The sequence below is a fragment of the Lactuca saligna genome, chromosome 8 (assembly GCF_052625555.1).
Source record: "Lactuca saligna cultivar CGN05327 chromosome 8, ASM5262555v1, whole genome shotgun sequence".
In the NCBI taxonomy this organism is placed as follows: domain Eukaryota; kingdom Viridiplantae; phylum Streptophyta; class Magnoliopsida; order Asterales; family Asteraceae; genus Lactuca; species Lactuca saligna.
In genome coordinates, this window is record NC_136424.1 from 18,287,211 (window position 1) to 18,310,391 (window position 23,181).

At 35.2% G+C, this 23,181-nt stretch overlaps 2 protein-coding genes and 1 pseudogene across 2 annotated transcripts; 1 reads left to right on the forward strand and 2 right to left on the reverse strand.

Annotated features, from left to right (window-relative positions):
* Positions 1–475: 475 nt before the first annotated feature.
* Positions 476–1,159, reverse strand: LOC145009445 (secreted RxLR effector protein 161 pseudogene; annotated as a pseudogene).
* A 12,843-nt stretch (positions 1,160–14,002) lies between these two features.
* Positions 14,003–16,334, reverse strand: LOC145012542 (zinc finger CCCH domain-containing protein 11-like). The gene is made up of 8 exons (XM_078971338.1): positions 15,955–16,334; positions 15,785–15,869; positions 15,429–15,569; positions 15,243–15,331; positions 14,970–15,158; positions 14,754–14,884; positions 14,564–14,666; positions 14,003–14,418 (listed from the first exon to the last, which is right to left on the reverse strand). The coding sequence occupies exons 1-8, from the start codon at positions 16,120–16,122 to the stop codon at positions 14,218–14,220; spliced, it is 1,107 nt and encodes a 368-aa protein (XP_078827464.1). The 5' UTR covers positions 16,123–16,334; the 3' UTR covers positions 14,003–14,217.
* A 349-nt stretch (positions 16,335–16,683) lies between these two features.
* Positions 16,684–19,515, forward strand: LOC145013269 (hydrolase family protein / HAD-superfamily protein). The gene is made up of 12 exons (XM_078972077.1): positions 16,684–16,861; positions 16,959–17,062; positions 17,381–17,416; positions 17,505–17,578; positions 17,687–17,727; positions 17,819–17,890; positions 17,984–18,185; positions 18,269–18,364; positions 18,441–18,508; positions 18,609–18,798; positions 18,889–18,972; positions 19,084–19,515. Exons 1-12 carry the CDS (start codon positions 16,755–16,757, stop codon positions 19,138–19,140), a joined length of 1,131 nt encoding a protein of 376 aa, XP_078828203.1. The 5' UTR covers positions 16,684–16,754; the 3' UTR covers positions 19,141–19,515.
* Positions 19,516–23,181: the final 3,666 nt, after the last annotated feature.

Here is a 23,181-nt window from a genome sequence, read left to right on the forward strand (position 1 = left end):
TCTTATTCGGTTGATCCTCCATCAACACCAAGCCATCGTCACCGAACTTAGAAATATTTTTTTACATTCCAATCTTTTATCTAGCAGTGTTGTCGAATTTTTGTCTTTCGTCAGTCTGCTTCTCCAGTCGCTCCAGTTAATCCACTTCCCATGATTTGCACTAGTATAACAAAGTTATTAATCAATGGCGACGAGGAGAACAATTGCTATGGGGCTTTATGGGTGTCAATTGTAAACTAACAAATGAAATACATATAACGGCTAAGGTTTCATATTATTAACAAAGAGAAGTACATATACAATGAAAAGGAAAGACATAATATATAGACAAGCTAATTAGGGTTTTCTAGCGAAAAGGCCCAATCATAAAACCCAATACAAAATAAAGCCCAAAATATTATTAGGTTAACATCCCCCTTCAAACTCACAATGCAACATCAATAAGCATTGAGAGTTTGTCAGACAGAAAATGGAATCAAGGAGCAGTCAACGGCTTCGTAAGAATATCAACAATCTGCAAAGAGGAAGGAACATAAGGAAGGGAGATAGTGCCCTTCTGGAGATGATGACGTGTGAAATGACAGTCAATCTCAATGTGCTTTGTGTGCTCATGAAACACTGAATTCTTGGCAATCATTATCGCACACTCGTTATCAAAATACAAAGGGGTAGGCTGAGAGATGTGAACGCCCATATCTGCAAGAAGCCATCTCAACCAAACAATCTCACAAGTGGCGATAGCCATGGCTCGATACTCAGATTCTTTAGAAGAGCGAGAAACAACATCTTGTTTCTTGCTTTCCCATGATATCAATGAATCTCCAAGAAAAACACAATACCCAGTAGTGTACTTACGATCATAAATATCACTATCCCAATTTGAATCACTATAGGCACGCAACTCAAGAGAGGATGAAGAAAGAAACATAAGAGTGCGGAACTGAGTACCACGTAAATATCTCAAAATACGAAGAACAGCTCCCCAATGAACAGTAGTAGGAGCAGTGACAAACTGGCTAACCACATGAACTGCATGAGCAATATCCGGTCTAGTGACAGCCAGGTAAACCAAACTCCCAACAATGGTACGATAAAGACTTGGATTTGATAATGGGACACCATCAGTTGGAGAGTACTTTGCATTACTCTCTATAGGCATATCAACTATTCAATTATCCGTGAGTCGTGCATGTTCAAACAAATCTGAAATATACTTCATTTGAGATAAAAGATAACCCTTTGGAGATTGAGCAACTTCAATCCCCAAGAAATAACGAAGTAATCCCAAGTCTTTCATAGCAAAACGGTGAGCCAAATCACGCTTTAAAGACTCTATACCATCATGATCATCACCAGTAATAATCATGTCATCGACATACAAGGACAGCATAATCCGCCCTGCATTCGTACATCGAATAAATAGAGCCGAATCATGGTTACTTGGTTGAAAACCAAGAGAAGTAATCACCGTAGAAAATTTCTCAAACCAAGCACGAGGGGCTTGTTTGAGGCCATATAGAGCCTTCCGAAGACGAAAAACTTCACCTGGTCGGTGAGCAATACTAAGGGGAGGGGACATGTATACTTCTTCATGGAGATCACCATTCAAGAAAGCATTATTGACATCCATTTGATAAATCTTCCATTAACGAATGGAAGAAACTGCAATCAAGGTGCGAACAGTCGTCATTTTTGCAACAGGAGCAAACGTCTCCTCATAATCCATACCATACTTTTACGCGTACCCTTTCGCAACAAGTCTGGCTTTATAACGCTCAACGGATCCATCAGACTTTGTTTTGATTTTATAAACCCAACGATAACCAATCGTGTGTTTTCCAAGTGGAAGCGGAACCAGATCCCATGTATGAGTCTGATAAAGAGCTGCAAGTTCCTCAGCCATAGCGGTTTGCCAAAGAGGATCATAAATGGCCTCTTTATAGGATGTTGGCTCAGAGAGATGATGTACATTAGCAATAAAGGAGGTAAAAGCCGATGAGTAAGAGGAATAGACAAATTCAGGAAGCTTTGTGGACTTCTTATTACGATAAGGTCTCGATGGAGGGGGGTCTTGATGATTTGTAGGCAGAGGATCAACGATATGTGCTGGATCAGCCACATGTGGTGGATCAGCAGCAAGTGGTGGATCAGTGACATGTGGTGGATCATCAATGTCAATGCTAAACGGATCAATAGTACAGAGCTCCTCTCAGGTTGCATCATGTGACTGAACAGGAATGCTATAGAATGGAATATGCTCCAAAAAGGTGATATTGCGAGATACATACAGTTTCTGATTTGAAGGATCATAGCACCGATAACCTTTCTGACCAATACCATATCCCAGAAAAACACAAAGAGCTGATTTTGAAGACAACTTATCTCTTTCTACATGAGGCTTCAAGACAAAACATGTACACCCAAACACTCGTAATGAAGAATAATCTGGGAGTTGTCCAAACAACATTTCATAAGGAGACTTCCTTGAAGTGTACGTAGTAGGAATGCGATTAATAACATAAGTAGCGGTATGAACAGCTTTTCCCCAAAACATATTGGGAACTTGAGCAGAGAGTAGTAAGGATCTAGCAGTTTCTAGGAGATGTCGATGTTTTCTTTCTGCAACACCATTCTGCTGAGGAGTGTCTGTACAAGATGATTGATGTATAGTGCCATCAGATGCCAATAATTGTTAAAATCATTGGATGTAAATTCTCCTCCTAGATCACACCGAAAACATTTTATGATAGCAGAGTGTTGAGTCTTGACAATAGCTCTGAATTCACTATATATGGTGAAAAAGTCAGACCTGCGCTTCATAAAATAAACCCACATATAACGAGTGTAATCATCAATGAATGAAACATAATAGTTAGCTCTTGACTTGGAGGTTATCGGAGAGGGACCCCACACATCAGAATGCACAATATCAAAGGGAGCAAGAGAACGAGTGACACTTTTATTAAACGGTAAAGCAGAAAATTTTCCCAGTTTACAACCACAACAATCAGAAATATCATCAAATTTCAAAGAGCCTAACACACCAGTGGAAACCAAAAACTGTAAACAAGACGCTGAAACATGTCCCAAACGAGAATGCCAAAGATAAAAAGAAGACGATGAAGGGTTTAAACGAAAAGACTACAAATCGACACTAGATGCAGCAACATCAGCAACATGTAGCTGCTCCAAGACATAAGCTCCCCAAGTCTACGGCCTATCCCAATCACCCTCCGAGACCGAATGTCCTGTACACAGCAGAATGAATCAGAAAAGAAGACCCAACAACCAGATTTACACAACTGACTGACCGATGCAAGGTTCAAAGCAAGTGTAGGAATGTAATACACATCTGTTAAAGATATATAAGGAGTGACAATAGAACCAACACCCTCTACTAACATGGGTGTAGCACTAGCAGACATAACAAAGACAGGTGTACAAGAAGATAATGAAGCAAAAGATGAAAAATGTGGTGACATGTGATGAGATGCACCAGAATCCAATATCCACAAGGATGAAGGAATACCTGACGTGTTGGATGAAGACAGACCTGAATGAGACATGGAAGCTGACATGGCAGTTGGATTGGTAGCTAAGAACTGTCTGAACTGCTCAACAATCTGTGGATCCAAGGCTGATGGTGGTGTGAAATCTGTTTCATTCTCAACTGAAGGTGTAGCAGTAGCGTAATGTGCTGGCCTAAAATATGAAAAAGAGGGACGTGACTGTCTAGAAGACTTGTTCTGCTGTGAAGACTGAGAGTGTGCTGGTGATCTTGTTTGTTCTTGTTGTTGTTGTTGATTTCCCTTGCTTATCAGTAAAGGACAATTTGTCTTCCAATGGTTTTTCTTCTTACAGAAACCACACTCATCAAATGCAACTCTGGGACGATTTTGGTTTGAAGATTGAGGTCGTTGTGAAACAGCAAAGACAACAGGAGTGGCTGTCTTAGGAGCTTTGTCAGCATGGGACTTGATACGAGTTTCTTCAGCAATCAACTCGTGAACAACCGAATCAACAGTGGGAAGAGGTGTACGATGCAAGATTGATCCACGCAGACCTTAAAAATCTGAACGTAATGCCATCAAGAACTGAACCAAACGTTGCTCTTCCCTTCTATCAATATAAAGCTTAAAAGCCTTCAACACATTAGGTTCTGTAAGAGCTAACTGATCCCACAAATCCGACATAGCTGCATAAAATTCCTGAACACTAAGATTGTTCTGTTGGAGGGCTCGAATATCAAACTCTAACTAATACTGCTTTGCAAAGTTAGACTGAGTATACAACCTAACCAAGTGATCCCAAACCTCATTTTCCGTGTCATACTTCGCCAACTGAGTACCAATAGACTGGATGACAGAATTATTAATCCAAGTAATGATCTTGGAGTTATCAGTCTCCCATGAATCCAGTAAGGTTTCATAATTAGCGGCTTTCGCGTCTGTTGGTTTCTTCTTGTCACCTGTAACAATCCCCCACATAGTCTTGCCCCGCAAGAATTTTTTCATAACATAACTCCAATAGGCATAGTTTTTTCCATTAAGTTGAATACTAATGGACTGAAGAGAATCATCTCTTGGGGCCATATTTCAATATCAGTCAAATAGTAAATACGAGTAGCAGCAAAAAAAATGATCAAGATCTTGAAATCAACAAAGCTAGAAGAAAACGAAATCCTCAAAACCGACAAACGAACAAATCAAACCAAACCAAATACAGAAATGAGCAAAAAATGCATACCCCAAAATTGCAAATGGTGACAATGAACAATGCATGTGAATAGTACCGATGAATAGTGCGATGAACAGTAACCGTGAACAGTGTCGATGAACAGTAATCGATGAACAGTAACTCCGATGAACAGTAATCGATGAACAGTAACTCCGATGAACAGTACTCGCCCCCCAAAAAAAACGAAAAACTACAGATAATCAACCGAGCTCTGATACCATGTAAACTAACAAATGAAATACATATAACGGTTAGGGTTTCATATTATTATCAAAGAGAAGTACAAATACAATAAAAAGGAAAGACATAATATATAGACAAGTTAATTAGGATTTTCTAGCGAAAAAGCCCAATCATAAAACTCAATACAAAATAAAGCCCAAAATATTATTAGGTTAACATCAATATTTTCTTCCCATAGATAAGTAATTGGTTCTCTTTTTTTTCGATTTTTGTTTTTCTTCACCCATCGCCATTGCCTTGTTTCTCTGGTTTGTCTTTATCGTTGATTTAAGAATAACGCTCAATTGGACATACATTGTTTCTTCAGAATAACAAGTAAAATCTTGATGGACCTCCTTATTCTTTCTATTTTTCTCATTCTCCATTTTTTCCTTCACATTTTGGAGACGAATCTCTGTTGTTGTAGCCCCACCTAAATACCCTTTCTTGGTGTAAGTTGTTATTTTTTATGGATATGCAACCACAGTTATCGAAGCTCATTTTTTTTTATATATATGGTTATTTTCTTTTCTCCCGTAAGTAATCTTGAAATTTGATTCATCAAATGTCGTATTCTTTGTATGGTTAGAACTTTAGAATGATGGTCGCATGTGACGTTTGGAGGTAGCATTCTTTTTTTCTTCATTCACATATTTGTTTGGTTGTTATTTAGATCATCACACATTTCTTGAAGGATTAATGAAACAACATATGTTATTTTCCTATTTAGCTTTTATGTCAGCTTAACTAATTTAATAGTAAGTGATCAATGAAATTCCACAAAGTTATGTGTGGTCTTTCACACGTAAATATATTTAAGGATCTGTTAACTATTGTTAACAATTTAACCTAGAGAATCAATAATAACCCTCAAATTCTTGATTAAATTATATTACATGGTTTCTCCTCCTTTAACAGTATAGATTGATTTCTAATTTTCTAGTTTCACACTTTTTGTCCCTCATGTTCGTTGAAATCGACAACATTCCAGTTTGTAGTTTCAATATGATTCCATATTCTAGAGCTATACAAACAATATGATATCTAAATTCATGACAACATATGTGAAATTGATGGAAGTGGAATGATAAAGAAGGAAAATAAATGATCACAATCATGATTTCCCTACAAAAAAAAAGATTATGGTTTTTTCAATTTCATGCTTACAATTTTTAGCCAAAATAAGCTGTCAACTTTTTCGTTAAAAGCAAAGTGATGGGCATATATAAACTGTTAACGAATGTAAATAAATTTTTATTTTTAATTTCGGAGTTTTCTTGTATTCTTGTGTTACATTATTACATAATTTGTTTGAGAATGTAAGTGATCGATATTCACTGCATATTCTTGGGTTAGATAATTTGAAGTGATTCTAGACTATTTACATTCAACCAAAGTTCGAGTTAGAAGCCAAGAGTCAAAATGAGTTTACCTCTCATGTAATTTTGTGTGTATTAATTAAATGATTTGTATGTTTAGGCTCAAAGGTGAAGAGGTAAAGATAGAGACATGAGACACCATCAAAAAGTAAAAGAGATTCTTCAAGATTAATGATAGATTCTTAAATAATACAGGATGTATTATATTTTTATAATAGATTCTTAAATAATATAATATAAAAGATTGTATATTTTATTCAAAAAGTTGTATATATTCTTGTTTTTTGTTATAAGAATAGTTCTTATTTTATATTGCAATAAATTTTCTTAGATAATGATATGATATTGTCGAATTTATGAGGTGTATTTTTAAGGATGTTATTTTTTAAAGACTAGAATTATATACTATTTTTTAAGAATAAAATAATAAAGACTATTGAATTAAATCGTATTGTTTAAGAACCAAATAATGAAAATATGTTTTCATACATGTTGAATGATGTCGTATTATTAAAAAAATATGATTTAACTTAAAAGTTTTGAATAAATATTAGATTTGATTTTATTTTTATTAATGAATTTTACATAATTGCCTAAAATATAAGTAGCTTCAATTTCTTCCTCTTAATAAAATATCATAATTTCTCTTATAATTAATCAAATGCAACTCTATAGTATATTCTACTATTTCTCTTATAATTAATCAAATGCAACTCTATAGTATATTCTACTATTTTAGTCTATGTTAATAACATGTATCCTAAAATCACAATTATTTACTATTTTAGTCTAAGGGTCATAATTTAGTCATACATCCACACAATATATGTGATTCACATTTAATCTTAATCCCTTTTATATATATATATATATATATATATATATATATATATATATATATATATATATATATATATATATATATATATATATATATATATATATACAAACTCACTAAAATAGTAAAATAAACAACTCGTTCATTTGTTTTTTTGAATTTCGAGCAAAGAATATATATATATATATATATATATATATATATATATATATATATATATATATATATATATATATATATTTGTTTTTACAAACTCACTAAAATAGTAAAATAAACAACTCATTCATTTGCTTTTTTGAATTTGGTGCAAAGAAAATTTGAGTTATAGTTTATAAAAACTAATATTTTCTTAAAATCAAAATATGAACACTTAAAAAAAACATATTTTTTATTTTTTTTTCTTACAAACTTACTTGTATAGTGAGTAGAAACATTCTTTAAATTTTTATGATTTTCTAAGAACTTGGTTTTTATAAAAATAAAAAATACAAAAAATATATTTTTTTCAAATCTTGATGACTATACTCATTTTGTAGAATTAAATTTTAAATTTTGTTTTTACAAGTTTTTTTACAAAGAAAAAAAAATCACAACAAAAAGACTAACTAAGTTCACAAACCAATAAGCTCCACAGAGAATGCGCGGCATGGCGCCGTGAGAGTTCTTTTTTACCATCTTGACCCTCCAACTTTACATGCGCCGCATGGCACCGTGAGAGTTCTTTTTTACCCAATGTTTTAAAACCCGGGTTGACCCGGCCGGTTCAACCGGTTGGACCATGATCCGGGGTAGAAGGCGGGTCAATTGAGACCGGTTTTTTGTAAATATACGAACCGGATCGAACCGGTCGGGTTTCCTCTAAACCGCAGTTCAACCGCTTATGTCGAACCGGTTAAAACCGGGTTGACTCGTTTTAATAGGGTTTAGATAGTTGGAAACAAGTAGCGAACGCCAAAACAACAAGTCGTTTGCAAATAAGAAGGTGCCCCTTTATAGCAATGTAGTCTTAGGTTATATAGTTAGGGAAAACCTCTTAATAACAATGTACAATCAGATCCCTTTAATATCAATGTATTACAATTTTTTGACATGATGTTATTGGATGAAATTGATTGTTTTGGTATTTATATATTTTTTCTATATTTTTTATTATGCACAAAAGAGTATCGTTAAGGCACGTAGTATATGCATATTGTAAATGGTTGCTGAAGTTTATGGCATGCATATGTGTATCATCTTCATTTATGACAGGGGCTATAATGATACGCAGTACGTATCCTAAACGCGCGTCGTAAGGTTACAACACGCAATATATGTCGTCTTACTTTATGACAAGGCCTTCCTTGATACACATTGTGTGTCGTAAATGAGCGTCATAAAAGTGTGTCGTAAATGTGTGTCGTCTACATACGACGCGCAAAATTGTGTCGTCTCTTGTTATGAAAGGGCCTTCCTTGACACACATTTGTACGTCGTCTGAGAATTTAACGACACACATTGTGTGTCGTAAAAGACTATTTTTCTAGTAGTGATGACAATTGTCTAGAAAAGTACCAAAGGCCCCAGTCATGACCACAGATTGGTCATCAATATCCATCCTCCAACTTAGCTCCGTGATACTACACTGACGGACACGGGCCCATACTACCTTCCACACCTACCCATATTTGTATGAAGTACTTCCACAACTCCCTAGAAAAACATACATAACAACGCTCTACCCTCACTACTAGAGGAACACTGGAAATCTCAAACAGAGGAAAACCCTAGGCTAGCAGGCATCACAAAACAGGCAACATTATCACGAAATCCTGAAGATCCCTAGCCTAACACTAGCATGTTGTTCTATCAAGCTCAATAAAACAAATATCATGTATGGTATTTTGGGGTTACTTACTGGCTCCGGCTGATCGTACCTTCGCGTCCTCCTTTTACTTAATTTGAAAACCATTTTAATTTCTCTTTTTAAAACCCTCCTCGATTTGAGACTGGAGTCACACGAGTGTTCCTCCAATTCACTCAAACCAAGGCTCTGATACCAACTTGTAAAGACCAAAATTTCAACATAATTTAAGCTTTTCGAAAACATCTCAATTCATTAAGTTAATACAAAAAGGTTTTCAATACATTTATTATCAGAGTATTCCCAGGTGCATATCATAAAACATAAACACGAGGAGCGGTACGATCACGCCTTTGCCTTGCCACGGTCTCCTGAAGAACCTGAAAAACATTAAACCACAACTGTAAGCCCGAAAGCTTAGTGAGATACCCCCAAAATACCAACCACACATACGCCTTTCCGGGCTACGACCTTCCGGTCCAAAACATATTGTCTTCCGGCCCATAGCATAAAAAGCATACATAACATAACATAACATAGAACAACCATTCATATCGGGTCTACTGTGTGACTGGTACGCCGTATTGGGCCTTTAGTCCACCGGGTCCACCCTCCGAGTCTAGTCATGTCCTTCGAGTCTACATTGTGGTTGGTCCGCCCGCACCGAGCCTTCAACCCACCTGGTCCACTCTCTGAGTCTACAGTATGATTGGTCCGCCCGCATCGGGCCTTCAGTCGGTCTAGTCCACTCTCCGAGCCTCGGCACGTCTGGTCCGCCCTCGTGGGGCCTACAGCCTATCCAGACCGCTCGCTGGGCCTTCGGAACAACCGTTCCGCCCTGGGTATCTTGGTCTACAGCACAAAGCAAGACCTGCCTCAACCCAACTCCAGTCCAAACAACCATGTGCACATAACATACAATCATATAACAGTTCATAGTAAACAAACCGATCAAGCAGATCACATAACATATCATTACCCTAACCAGGTTACTGACCTAACCAGTCACTAGCATAGCATCACTCTACATATCGGGAAACTGACCTTAACCAGGTCTCTAGCATATACCATCCTAGCTACCAGGAGGTAGACATATCAAAGTAATAACGTAACAACGGTATCCAAATCTCAATCCAATAAAGAGCCGGCCTTGGTGCCTTAGACCCTATCGATATAGTGAGGATAACTCACCTCGCGAATGCCGATACTCTGAACTGAAGAAACAGGCTCTCGAACCACCAACTCACCACAAATCCCGAACTAACCAACATAACAAAATAAGCATTAGGTCAATCATACTTCCACTTATCGGGCCAAGACCAAAGTCCAATTCTCATAAAAAGTCCAACATTGGCCCAATTTACCAAATTGGGCCCACTTCACCAAATGAGCCTAGAACCAATGTCCATAACAATAATTGGGCCCAAAATACTCTATCCATAAATTCCCAGACTTGGCCCAATAACCAATTATCCATCAACGGCCCAAACTCAAAGCCCAAAAATGAAAGTCCAATAGGAGGAGTACGCTGGGCGTACCCTCCTTGGTACGCTGGGCGTACTTCAATGAAACGCAAATGAGGATCGGGGCTTTGGCCCGCTACGCGGGGCGTACTCAGAGGTTACGCGGGGCGTAACTGCAATGCTCATTAAGTCCTTTTAACCTCTTAATGGCTTAAGCTATTAAGCCCAAACTTCAGATCCATAGGCCAAATATGATTAGAATTCATAAAGTCTCAGACTTTATCACTTGGGACGTCCTTAAGCTCTTAATCCATTAAGACCTATATATCTCATACATGGAACAACTACAGCCCTTGGGACCTCACTTTTATCACTCAAGACCTCTCCAAAGGTCTGAAAGGACAGATAATCTTGACCAAATCGAAATATGCAACAAGGTGAGGACTTTTGGGACAAGAATGGTGACAAAGCTTCAAAATACATAGATCTATGCAATATGAAGGTCAAGCAAGAAGCTTTATACCTCAAACAAGCTCCAAAGGATGGTATCTCTTCAGATCTACAAGCTCCACACGTTCTTCTTCTTCTTTGACAACTTCCCTTTTCTCCTTCAAGCCTTTCTTTTGCCAACAAGAGCTTTCCAAGGTCAAACACACCTAAATATGGAGAGAATACGAGATCTAGGGTTTCTCTGAGGTTGAGGATGAGCATAAGGAGGCTAAAAGGTGAACCAACATGTCCTTATATAGTGGCTGACCCTAAAATAGGGTTTGGGGTTTCTGAGAGTACGCTGGGCGTACTCACCTGGCCACCCGCAACTTTTCACCCCTTTACGCTGGGCGTACCCAGCCAGACTTCACCAATAATTGCATGCATGCCATGCATGCATGGGACCCTTTATCCACTTATACCACAAAGAGCTATAAACAATGATCAACTTCAAAACACCGCAACTCCTCTAATCTAAACCCGCTCCCAAATAACTTTACATTCATACTGGGGTGACGAGAAGCCCAAATGCTTCTAACACATACACCAGCCCGAAACCTTCTCGGATGAAACTCATTTCTCGCAAAAGGACCAGAATTACCCTTCCTCTTAAATCTCAGGGACTCATAATTAAACACTTAAAGAACGCGGTGTTACATGATATTTTCTCAAAACGTGACGTCTAATACAAACGTTGAACTCATGTCAAGTTTTTTAGAACCATGCACACAAATCCAATAGTGTCGTACAAAATATTTATAGTTAAATATAAAAGAAAAATGAAGAATTTCGTATATTCTCTTGCTAAACATCAAAATATCGTATATACCCGGCCTAAACTTTATATCGTATTTTCCCTTCTCAATGTCTTTTAATATCGTATATACCAAAATCTATTTTTTGATAATTTTTATTGATTTATAGTTCTTTTTCATAATCTTAAATCATTATAATTAAAAAAAAACATTTTGAATGGATATTATTGCCCTTGGTGCTCACGTTGCCCAGTCCATCACACCATGTTCCAATCAACCTGTTGATACTTGCAAGATCAGCGATCGAAATATAAACAAGAGCATGGTCGATTCTGATGGACTGACCGTAATAAGCACAAGGGCAAGATTCCATTCAAAATGGTTTTCTAATTATAGTGATTTAAGATTATGAAAAATAATTATAAATCAATAAAATTTATCAAAAAAAAGATTTAGGTATATATGATATTAAAAATTGAGAATGATAAATACGATATTTAGAATTTAGGCCGGATATATACAATATTTAGATGCTTAGTAATGGCATATACAAAATTCACACCACTTCGCATGAAACCACAAAACCTTACACAACATAAAATGTTCTTCTACAAAAAAAAATATAGTTGTGACTCGTTACTCATAAATGTGGATTTTTCTACTTGTGACTTAAAATATGGAGTTTTTTTTTCTCTAGATTGCTTTAATATTTATTTTTTCTACTTGCCTTGAAATGTAGATTGCTTTAATATTTATCAAAGAAAACCCCCTAAGAAGCATCATATCATAAAAAATAGTGCTCTCTCTCTCTCTCTCTCTCTCTCTCTCTCTCTCTCTCTCTCTCTCTCTCTCTCTCTCTCTCTCTCTCTCTCTCTCTCTCAGTTTCATTTGTCGGAAGGTTATCACGAGTGTCATGGACTCATGGTTTCCTCCGACCCAACAGAAAGGTTATTACTTGCTGGATAACCTAATTATCCACAAGACATATAACTCTTACTTTGTATTGTTCCCTTAATATCAACATTAGGTCCAAAAGCAAAGTTATCAACATATGACTCTTGCCCTACCAATGAATCACAAAATTACCCAAATGACACATGACGCATCAGGGCCACAGCCCACAAGTCAAGTTGAGTTAGTAGGAGTCACACAACGAGTCGCGAGTTAAACAATGAGTCACACCTAATTCTCAGTCGTATCACTGGTCGCCTCTTTTAAGGTTCAAAATGATTCGATTAGTATGAGTTGACACATGATTCTTTGACAACTATGCAAATAATCCTAAAAGGAAACAACGGTGTTTTCGAGCTTATACACCTTTTATTCTTTGTTTATTAAAAGTTAATACAAATTAAAAATATCAAAAAGCTTTAAAATATGAACTTAATTGTCTATTAATCATATGATTAACATTCAATGTGTAATACTATGGCTTATACTGCTACCTGATGATTTATTCGTATTCCTGTGTTATCGATTATATACATGTTGGAATTCTAGAATTTGTGGATCTCTTCTGAAATGATGTATATAGCCAATGTGAGTTCATTATATAAATAAAATCAATGTTTTACTTGAGGTCCATTTAATAAATCCGATTATGTTAACCTGAAAAGTCAATTTCATTATCCTACATAACATTTACCAAATGTTGTGCAACTGTTCTATTTGTCCCGTTGTTCCAACGTCTATGGCATGGGTTGAAAAGTGTTTACTTACATTGTGTTTGAATGGCCTTTATATACTCCTTTTCCAACGCACTTCCAATTCGTTAGAAAGAAATCTCTCATTTCCAGTTAAACTGTGATGTGCTTGACAAGCCTTCATTACACTCCTTCCTCAACACACTTTCAATTCGTTTGAAAGAAATCACTACATATGCTACTCCTAAATTTACAACTTTAGTCTCAACCTTTGACTGAAGGATAAGCCCTTTGGGCTCTGAACCATTAATCATTTCTAGACTTTAAAAAAATGTTTGTTTGTCAAGAGTAAGCAAATATCTTGAAAGCTACTTCACATGATTTGTTAATACAAAGAATAAGTAACCTGAACTTGCTACAAGACTTTAACTTATGCCATGCATTTTATTTGCAAGTTAGTAATCTAACTCATGTGTTTATGTATAGAAAATACGGGTTATCATCAATATAGAGTACATTGTTGATTCTGTTTTTGCCACACATTATAACATAGCCCAAATGTTATGTCATACATTTTATTGTTTAAACTCCCGCTCATTTAACACAAAAAACGTGAAATAGAATGCCATAGTGTAAACATTCAAAACATTGTCTTCATTGACACTAAGTTTGGTCCAAATATTTAATGTTGGTGGATAAAACAAAACCTATTAAACTACATAATTCAGATAAAAAAAAAAAAAAAAAAAAAACAATACATGAAAACCCAATTCAAAACTTGCATTCTACAATATGATGAAACAATATTACCTCTCTCTCTCACTCTTCAAGTTACATGGTAAGCAATCTCATTTCACTGGCTCTCTGATTTGGATAGATGTTCTTGACAAGCTTGCTTCAAGCTCATTCAACTCATCCATATCCAGATCATCATCATCATCATCATCATCCTCATCATCATCATCATGAATCTGGGAATTGCCTTCTTCTGAAACAGCAATGACACTTGTTGATGTGCTAGGTCCACCTGTCGACGAGTTATCTTGTGCCTGAAATTAAAATGAAACCCAAAATTAAGCCTTTGTGGTAGGACTTGTAATATGTATATAACAACTACATTTTTTTTTTATCATTAAAACAACTAATTTTTCTGGAAACATAATGTCCAAATAGTATAAGAATTTCATATAATACCTTCTGAGTGGTATTATCAGGTTCTTCTTCTCTGTGGTACTTCTCATATGCCTCAGCATCATCCACAAACAAACTAGCATCAGAAAGAAACAGCTCTCGCCCACTGCAAAACCAACAACAAAATGATTATTTTTAAGAAATGTTTTTTAAAAAAAGTCAAAATGTATGCATTAAGAAAAAACAAAAAAACCTCATTCGATCATTCTTAGCCCTCTCTGCTCTTTGAGCAGCCAATCCAGCTTCTTTTTCATCCATCTTCATCTTCTTCCAATCCATAAACAGATCAGTAGTCATTGGAGTTGTTGTTTTCACTTTTGCACGCTGAGGGAATAAGATAAATCAGGTGAAGGGTATAACTGTAAACAAAGAAAAACAACTGCTTTGGTGAAAAAGATGGAATTTTTACCTGATCTTCAATCTCATCCTCAATAGCTAGCTTGTTAGCTTCTTCTTCTAAAAGAGCCTTCATTTGGGACTTCAAGATGTATCCAGGAGGGAGAGCATGTCTGTAATGACACTCTTTATTACCATTTGGACAAACCCAAAACCAACCATATTGCTTTCTCTCCACTGCATCAAGAAAGTGTTTGCAAACCTGTTCCAAATGTGTTTTAAATCAACATATATTCAATGGTAATATAGATTTATGGAAAATGTTTAACAAGTTAAAGAAGCATACAATGTCAGTTGGTTTATTCTGGTTGTACTCTTTTCCTTTCGATTCAATAACTTTTTCCAACATCTCTTGATCCCATTCCTCCATTGTGTCTAAGATTCCACAAGAACAAATTAGTTATACTCCATATCAAATCACAATAGGAAAAGAAGGAAAAGAATAAGCAATCAAATAGTTGAAAAGAACAACCTTCATCACGCTTATCACTGAAGATATCAATCTTCTCACCCTTCCTTTGTATATTCAGATCATGAGAGAACTTGCATTTGAAACCTTTTGCACATTGACCAGCTTTGAAAAACTCACACAATATAGACTTTGGATCCACACCTGATGAAGAGCACATTTAATGAGATGAAAAACTATATTAGCAAATATAACTTTAATTGACGAACATGTTTCTCATATGCTTCCAATTTGTATCGCCCGTATTAGAATCCAGATAGGTTAATATCAAGCGAAATCATATATTTACAGAGCAATACGTGAAGATTCAGGTTTCTCAAGATAAAATCCAATAAAATGAAAATCAATACAAGACCTACCAGGAGGTACTTTAGGTTGAACAACAGCAATCTTAAACAAATCATTCAATTCCTTCTCTCTAGCTTTCTCTTCATCCTTCTTTTTCTGATAATCAAAAAACTCAAACTTAATACAAGAACCACTGAAATGAAACAGCTTACTAAAATTACGAAACCCTATCGATAGATACCTTAGCAGCGAGTTTGGACGGATCGGGTTTGGGTACAGCATTCAGCTGAAGTGCCTGCACATATTTTTGAACATTTTTGCTCTTGTTCTTGTTCTTAAGCCCAAATGTCTTGTCTTCTACTACTTTCTGCTTCTTTGCTACCTCCGCTTTCGATTGTTTCGGAGGCATCCTCCAAGCTGAATTCAAATTCAAATCTTGTGTATCTTAATTAAGAGTTGGTTATCGAGCCAAGTAGATCGACAGATAATCGATTGATCGAACGATTGAATATCCGATGAATAGATTTACTGATTAGGGTTTTGTGAGTTGCCTCCTAGCAGAAGAAGTATAACAGGATTGGACACCTCTGCCGAAAGGCTTGTTTTAAGTTCCAAGGGTTAACGATGTCAACAACATCAAAGGATATAATTGTCGTTTCACTTATTTACATGCGATTTTTTTTTTTTTTTTTTTTCTTGGTAAAGTTCGGATATTTTAAAATAAATAATAAATTTATTTTAAAAAACAATACGAAGAAAAGACACAATCTCACAAAAAAAAAAACAATATAAAAAAATACAACCTAAATATTGAACAACCAAAATATAAGGTTTATATAAAAAGGGTAAGATGGTAATTTTAGATACTCTATTGTTAGACTTAACTGTAATATTGGATGGAAAAGTTTTAGTGACCTAATTGTAAATGGAAGAAAGTATAGTGGCCCATTTTAGAAGATTAGTTCATAGTCACTACTCACTATCGTGAACGCAGAACCAACAGTTTCTGCAACACTGCCTTCGTTGAAGTTCGAATACAATATGAAACTCCGTACCATTTCTAGGGTTGTACAGGGAAGAAACAGATATTCATCAACTCAATTTTACATTTATCGTGTTTCAGCTCAGCTTCATTCAATACCTAAAAGGTTCATCGATTAATCCATAGCAATTCGTTTTGTATAGTTATTATTTCTGTAATCTGTGATTTTTATGTTATAATTAATTCTATTTTGATTGTGAAAGACATTCTTTTGGCATTGCATTTGATATTGATGGTGTTATACTTCGTGGACGTACTCCAATTGGAGATTCTCCTAAAGCTTTGAGGAGATTATACGATGATTCTGGTAATATTTTAGTTTGTATGGTATATATTGTTCTCAGATGGTTTTTTGAGGTCTTCGATTTTCCTCAATACTTGCGGATTTCAAGGCAATGTATATTCCACATTAATTAAATACCTTTAAACTCTTTTCTCTTCCATAAATGTTCAGAAAATCCATCATATGGTTCTCTCTACCACTTGACCAGATGCTTTTGAGGTCTTAGTGGTTTTCATACATTCTCTCTACCATTTGCTTGATGATCCAGAATGATCATGACTTACTGATCAGTATTTGCCTTGACCTAAAATTGGATATTCATCTCACTTCCTCTCTCTGCAGGATGTCTGAAGATCCCATATCTGTTTCTGACAAATGGTAAGTACATTGGAGGACTTGATCCTTGTTTAGTGGAATAATTATGCTTACATATGACTAAAGCATTTGTCCCATTCATATGTAACAGGAGGAGGCATCCCTGAATCTAGAAGAGCCTCTGAGTTGAGTCAACTCCTTGGAGTGAATATCGACCCTATTCAGGTAATACCAAATATATACAATACTATTATGATATCATCATAATCAACTTCATCCATTCTGCTAATTAGTTAATTCTTACACCATGACATGAATGTCCAACTTATGCAGGTATTACAGGGTCACTCACCTTTCAAAAACTTGCTGAAGAGGTACCTCTATGATTTCTATCATGTCCTACATGAAATTTGTATTCTGGTTTAATGATGTTAACAAAGTGTTGTAACATTATATTTCTTTTAGGTTTGAAAATGAATTAATTGTTGCCACTGGAAAAGGGGAGCCTGCAGTGGTGATGTCTGAATACGGTTTCAAGTGCGTGCTATTAATCTCCATGGAAAGTAGCATTCCATATTCATCATTCACAAAACTTATTGTCTTAGTTTTTTAGTTTCAATTAATCTACAGAAAAGCCATCTCATTAGAAGAATATGCATCTCACTTCAATAACATTGATCCTCTATCACCTTACAAAACATGGACCACAAAGCAGCCATGCAATGAGCAAAAAAACTCCAGTGAATCAGTCCAAAGTTTTGATGTCACTTCTGAAAGAGTTAAAGCAGCTTTTGTTGTTAGTGACCCTGTTGACTGGAGTAGAGATATTCAGGTAGCTGTTGTTTTATTTAAAAAAAAAAAAAAAAAAAAAAACTTTTTGCTTTCGAATTTATTCTTGTAACATAATTTTTGTAGGTTCTTTGTGACATATTGAGATCGGGTGGTTTGCCTGGAGAGAAGTGTGAGCATCAACCACCTATGTATTTTGCAGCTGATGATCTTGAATATCAGGTCATTTATTACAATAGCATATTATTTTTTAAGATTAATTGGAATAATGCACTGAAGATCTTAAAGGTGAGAACAGGCTGTATTTCCTTGTGAACGTCTTGGCATGGGGGCTTTCAGGATTGCTCTAGAAAGCATCTTTAACAGGTATTATTAAATAAATAATAATCAATAAAATTAAATTAATGTTTATTGTAATGTCTTTTCACTTGGATCAAGATTTATGTTTGTATGAACATTGATGCAGGATTCACCACAAGCCATTGGAGTATACCTCATTTGGAAAACCAAATCCGGAAGTGTTCAAGAATGCAGAGTCCATATTGAAGCAACTTCTTAATGAAGATCACAAAGACATAATAAATAATTCACACCATTTTGAAACCCTGTACATGATTGGGGACAATCCTTCGGTTGATGTCAAGGGCGCAAGACAGGTTTGTTTTTATTATTTTTGAATTTTTATTAAATTGAATTGTAGTCTTATATAAAAATTCATTTTCCCTTTTTTTTAATATATATTTCAGGCCGGACATCCATGGTTTTCTATATTGACAAGGACAGGTGTTTTTAGAGGAAAAGAGAACCACACGGATTATCCTGCTGATCGGGTAAGTCAGAGTTGAGATAATTTATGATCTTTTTAAAAAAAAAATTATTTAAATTTTGATGTTTAAAAGTATTTAATGATGCTTAAAACATGAAGTAATTGGGTATTACAGGTTATTGATACAGTAGAAGAGGCTGTGGAATATATATTGCAAAGAGAGGCTATATAATGCTTAGCAAAAACACATTTTTTTTATCCATGAGCTCCGCTACAGAAAGAAGGCTCTAGGATTTTGACTATTTTAAATTTCAAAAAGAAAGTATCTCATGTTTTTTTATACTTTTTTTTTTCAATTTCCTGCTGAAGTGGTAGTAATAGCCAATCCCTGGGTTTTGTGTAAGAATGGCCCCAACAAGTCTACAATTATAAGGGAACCACGACTCTAGCATAAGCAACTCTATTAGTGTGACAACCCGAAATTTGGGTCTGAGTTTGTAGCGGCTAGCTCACTGCATACCCTTTTCGGTATCTCGACCGATCGAATTTTAATGCATATTTTAGTGAAAATATAAAGTTATTTTAAACACAAAAAGATATGAAATGATATCTTATCTCAAGTTATGAAAAATGTTGAACGAAACTTAAAGCACAAACTGTAACTCGAGTAACGATAGAAAAACTGAAATTTTGTTTTAAGTGTCTGTAAACGTAGAAAATATTCTATACTCGTAGTACATGTTCCCCTCACCGTGGAGATATAAATAACGCCCAAAACGGAGTTTATATGCGAAAGATATATGACCCTTTTAAGACAACAAACCGATATAACACTGACTTTACCAGATTTCATTAACTATATTGATCCATGGGGGCTCTTGCACACACCGGATATAAACTTTGAAAACATTTTTTTTTACTCAAACTACGGCCTAATATCTTGGTTATACTCGAAATATTTTTAGTAAAAAAAAAATATTTGTAGGAGTCATAAAAATTTGGCGTTTCAGACAATTAGACGCAAAACTTTAAATGCATCTTCCCTAAGTTCTACAACTCGAAATATATATATATATATATATATATATATATATATATATATATATATATATATATATATATATATATATATATATATTTTTAGGGTTAATGAGTTAATACACCTTATATATATATATATATATATATATATATATATATATATATATATATATATATATATATATATATATATATATATATATATCAAAGTAGCTCTGCAAAATGTACCCCCTTCTCTCTCATCTCTCACGTGACCCTCTTTGTTTCTCTCCCTCTCTCATGTCTCTATCTGTCGTACTCCATGCGTCTTGTCTGTAAATGAAAGTCAAACTTGTTCAATGAAGGAATGATCAGGGAATTAGTTTCTTCAATTACTAGAGAGAATCATGCAAATGAGTGAAAGAAAACTGGATTCTTGTCTCTTCTTGGAGCATCCCTAACGAGGATCACACAATCGTTCTTTTTGCTTTTTGTTGGGTTAAATAGAAAGCTTGAAAACTCACTCTCCCAAAAAACTCATCAGCTTTAACTTACCCTCTTACCCTCGACGAAGAACCTCTACCACCGGCGAGTGCTCTTTCCCCACCGTTACACCACCATAACACAACCTTAGCTCTTTTTTTACCCCCTGAAATTACCATCCCCTCCCTCCTTCTAGTCAACCCACTACTGGAAGAAGGAAGGACGAGGAAGCAACAACGCCATCACCCCCTGCTGCCATCTTCGACCCTCTGTTGCGACTACCTCCTCTCATCGTAAGCCTCCAACTCCTTATTCTTCTTATTTATTTATTATTGTGTATGGTTCGACTTCTAGCCAAGAAACAAAACTTCTCATTGTATATGGTTGTGTGCGTTACTTTCCCATGCACACCTTGTCGATCACATTACATCTTTAAAACTCTAACACACAAATCTTTTCTTTTGTTTTTCATTGTCTTCCTTCGATTTAGATTGCCTATGTTGTTCGATAAAAGCCCGGGTAAGAAAACCATACCTTCTGTTTGCCCATTCTGGGTACTAAATATAAACCCATATAAATATGATAGAAACCATTCACAGCAAGTTCTTGGTTTTGTTAGTCAAACCAAACTCCCATCTCAAATAAATAGCTTATACTCTTTTTTTTTTCTAATTATTTTACAAATCTAATCTCTTCGTTTACTTCTGTTAGTAAAATTTCATGCATTTTGCTCTGAAATAAGAAGCTATGTACTCTCTGTATTGTAAACCCACCAAAGAAAAATGATTCGCAGTAAACTTAAAAGCCCACACCTCAAACTTTCTTTCCATTTAATTAAGACAAACCTTGGAGTTATGTTAGTTTTCAACATTAAGTCCTTGTCCTCCCATTTTACTTTTGTGGGCCATATTTAACAGAAAAGAAAAAGACTCAAAACATAACTTACATTCCAAAATAATTATTTGAGCCCTCATTTGAAATTTATTACAAAAGTAGTCCCTTATCCATAACCATATTACAATTTATTTAATATGTACCATCACTTGGGATTAAGTTAACAAAACAGTCCCTTATTTAATATATTTTGGCAATACAGTCCCAGCTTTGGATCATTGATAGTTCGTGTTCTCGCGGTGTGTCCCAACTCAAATCTTGCGCTTATCTTACTCGAAATCACGCTACAAAAGTGAGTGTGACGGCCCTTTTTTATGTTTTATTATTTTGGGGGGAATACATGTGGAATATATATAAATATATTTTCCGGGTATGAAATGTGTTTATAAACATGCTAAATCTATATATCGGTTATGGAATACGCATATAAAAATATATCTAGTTTTAATACTTATTATTGTCAAAATAATGTATTATAAACCGATTTCTTTACAAAATACATGCGTTTAAAAATATTATTAGTCATGTGCATAAATTTTTACTTACATCGAGCATATACAAACATATTTATTAATTATATATGTAGCAATTATAACAATTATATTTTGGAAATCATTCATCCATGTGAAGAAACATTTTATCTATTTAAGCGAGTGGTATATATTTTTACAGATTTATCGAACTTATTCAGCTTTTATAGTGAAAGTTTACCGCATAACCTAGTTAATGGCCTTTATAGTGAGACAGAATTCATTACCTAAGTTTAACCACTTAGTATTCCCATTTAACTATAACCGTTAATCCTCGGAGCGAGATACGTATGTATAGATCTATACGGGTTGACACCCTCACCTGCGGTTGCTAGCTACAACCTCGACTGATCAATCGAAGCGGGTGAATATTTATCCTTGGTATAACTACGACGTCTAATGAAGCGTTGTGCAGGGATTATAACTGGTCACATAGCTCGGTTATAGGACTCACTAAAGGCATTAACCAGACTCTTTAACTAGAAACCACGAATTCGGTTTCTCTATTTATCCAGCATTTTATGTATGGACTTACTTATGGTTTAACTCTTTATCAAGTATTTAGTATGGATTACTTATGGTTTATATATTTATCAAACATTTTAAGTATGGATTTACTTATGGTTTATCTCTTAGCAAACATTTCAATCACGAATTTGTTTATGATTTCTTTCTTTATCAAACCTGGTTTTAAACACTAAAGAAATACTTTCTAGACTTATAAAGTGTCATTACTGCGGTTAGCAGAAAACCTGTAACTCTCACCAACCTTGTGTTGACCCTCAAATCACATGTATTCTCAGGAGATCAGTGAACCAGCCTTTAACAAAAGATTTGTTCATGGATTTTCAGGCAATCTAGTCTCATTTAGTTTTTGTTATGTTGGCCTACTTGTTAAGGCGAATTTATGAACCTATTAATATATGTATGAACCTTGTATTCGAACTTCAAACTTGAATGTAATTGCTATGTTGTTATTGTTGTAACTTGTGATGTATATTCAATTCGCTTGTGATCCATGAACTAAGTCGCACAGCCCGGTGTATTCCGCCACCTTGGCCGGGGGTGTGACAGATTGGTATCAGAGCTAAATTGGCTATAGAGAACTCGTATCCTCGAAAGAGGAAATACAACTATAGCTACAGGCTCCTAATAAAAGTATTATTAATAAATATACTACTTCTCGACTGCTCACGAGAGAGACAGTTGGTTTGAAAGGACGCTAGGGTTGCTGGACTTCAAAACGGATTAATTGCCACAATGGTCCTGGCCCCCGATGTTTTTTGTCTGACCCTCATATGTGCTTAGTAGTTTTGGAGTACAAACCAAAAATTTAATAATACTAC

Coding starts and splice junctions, on each gene's coding strand:
- LOC145012542 (XM_078971338.1), bottom strand. CDS start 16,122: ATGCCTCCGAAACAATCGAAAGCGGAGGTAGCAAAGAAGCAGAAAGTA. Junction 15,870..15,954: donor CGTCCAAACTCGCTGCTAAG/GTATCTATCGAT, acceptor TTTGATTATCAG/AAAAAGAAGGATGAAGAGAA. Junction 15,332..15,428: donor CAGTGATAAGCGTGATGAAG/GTTGTTCTTTTC, acceptor GTGGAATCTTAG/ACACAATGGAGGAATGGGAT.
- LOC145013269 (XM_078972077.1), top strand. CDS start 16,755: ATGAAACTCCGTACCATTTCTAGGGTTGTACAGGGAAGAAACAGATAT. Junction 16,862..16,958: donor CTTCATTCAATACCTAAAAG/GTTCATCGATTA, acceptor TGATTGTGAAAG/ACATTCTTTTGGCATTGCAT. Junction 17,063..17,380: donor GAGATTATACGATGATTCTG/GTAATATTTTAG, acceptor CTCTCTCTGCAG/GATGTCTGAAGATCCCATAT.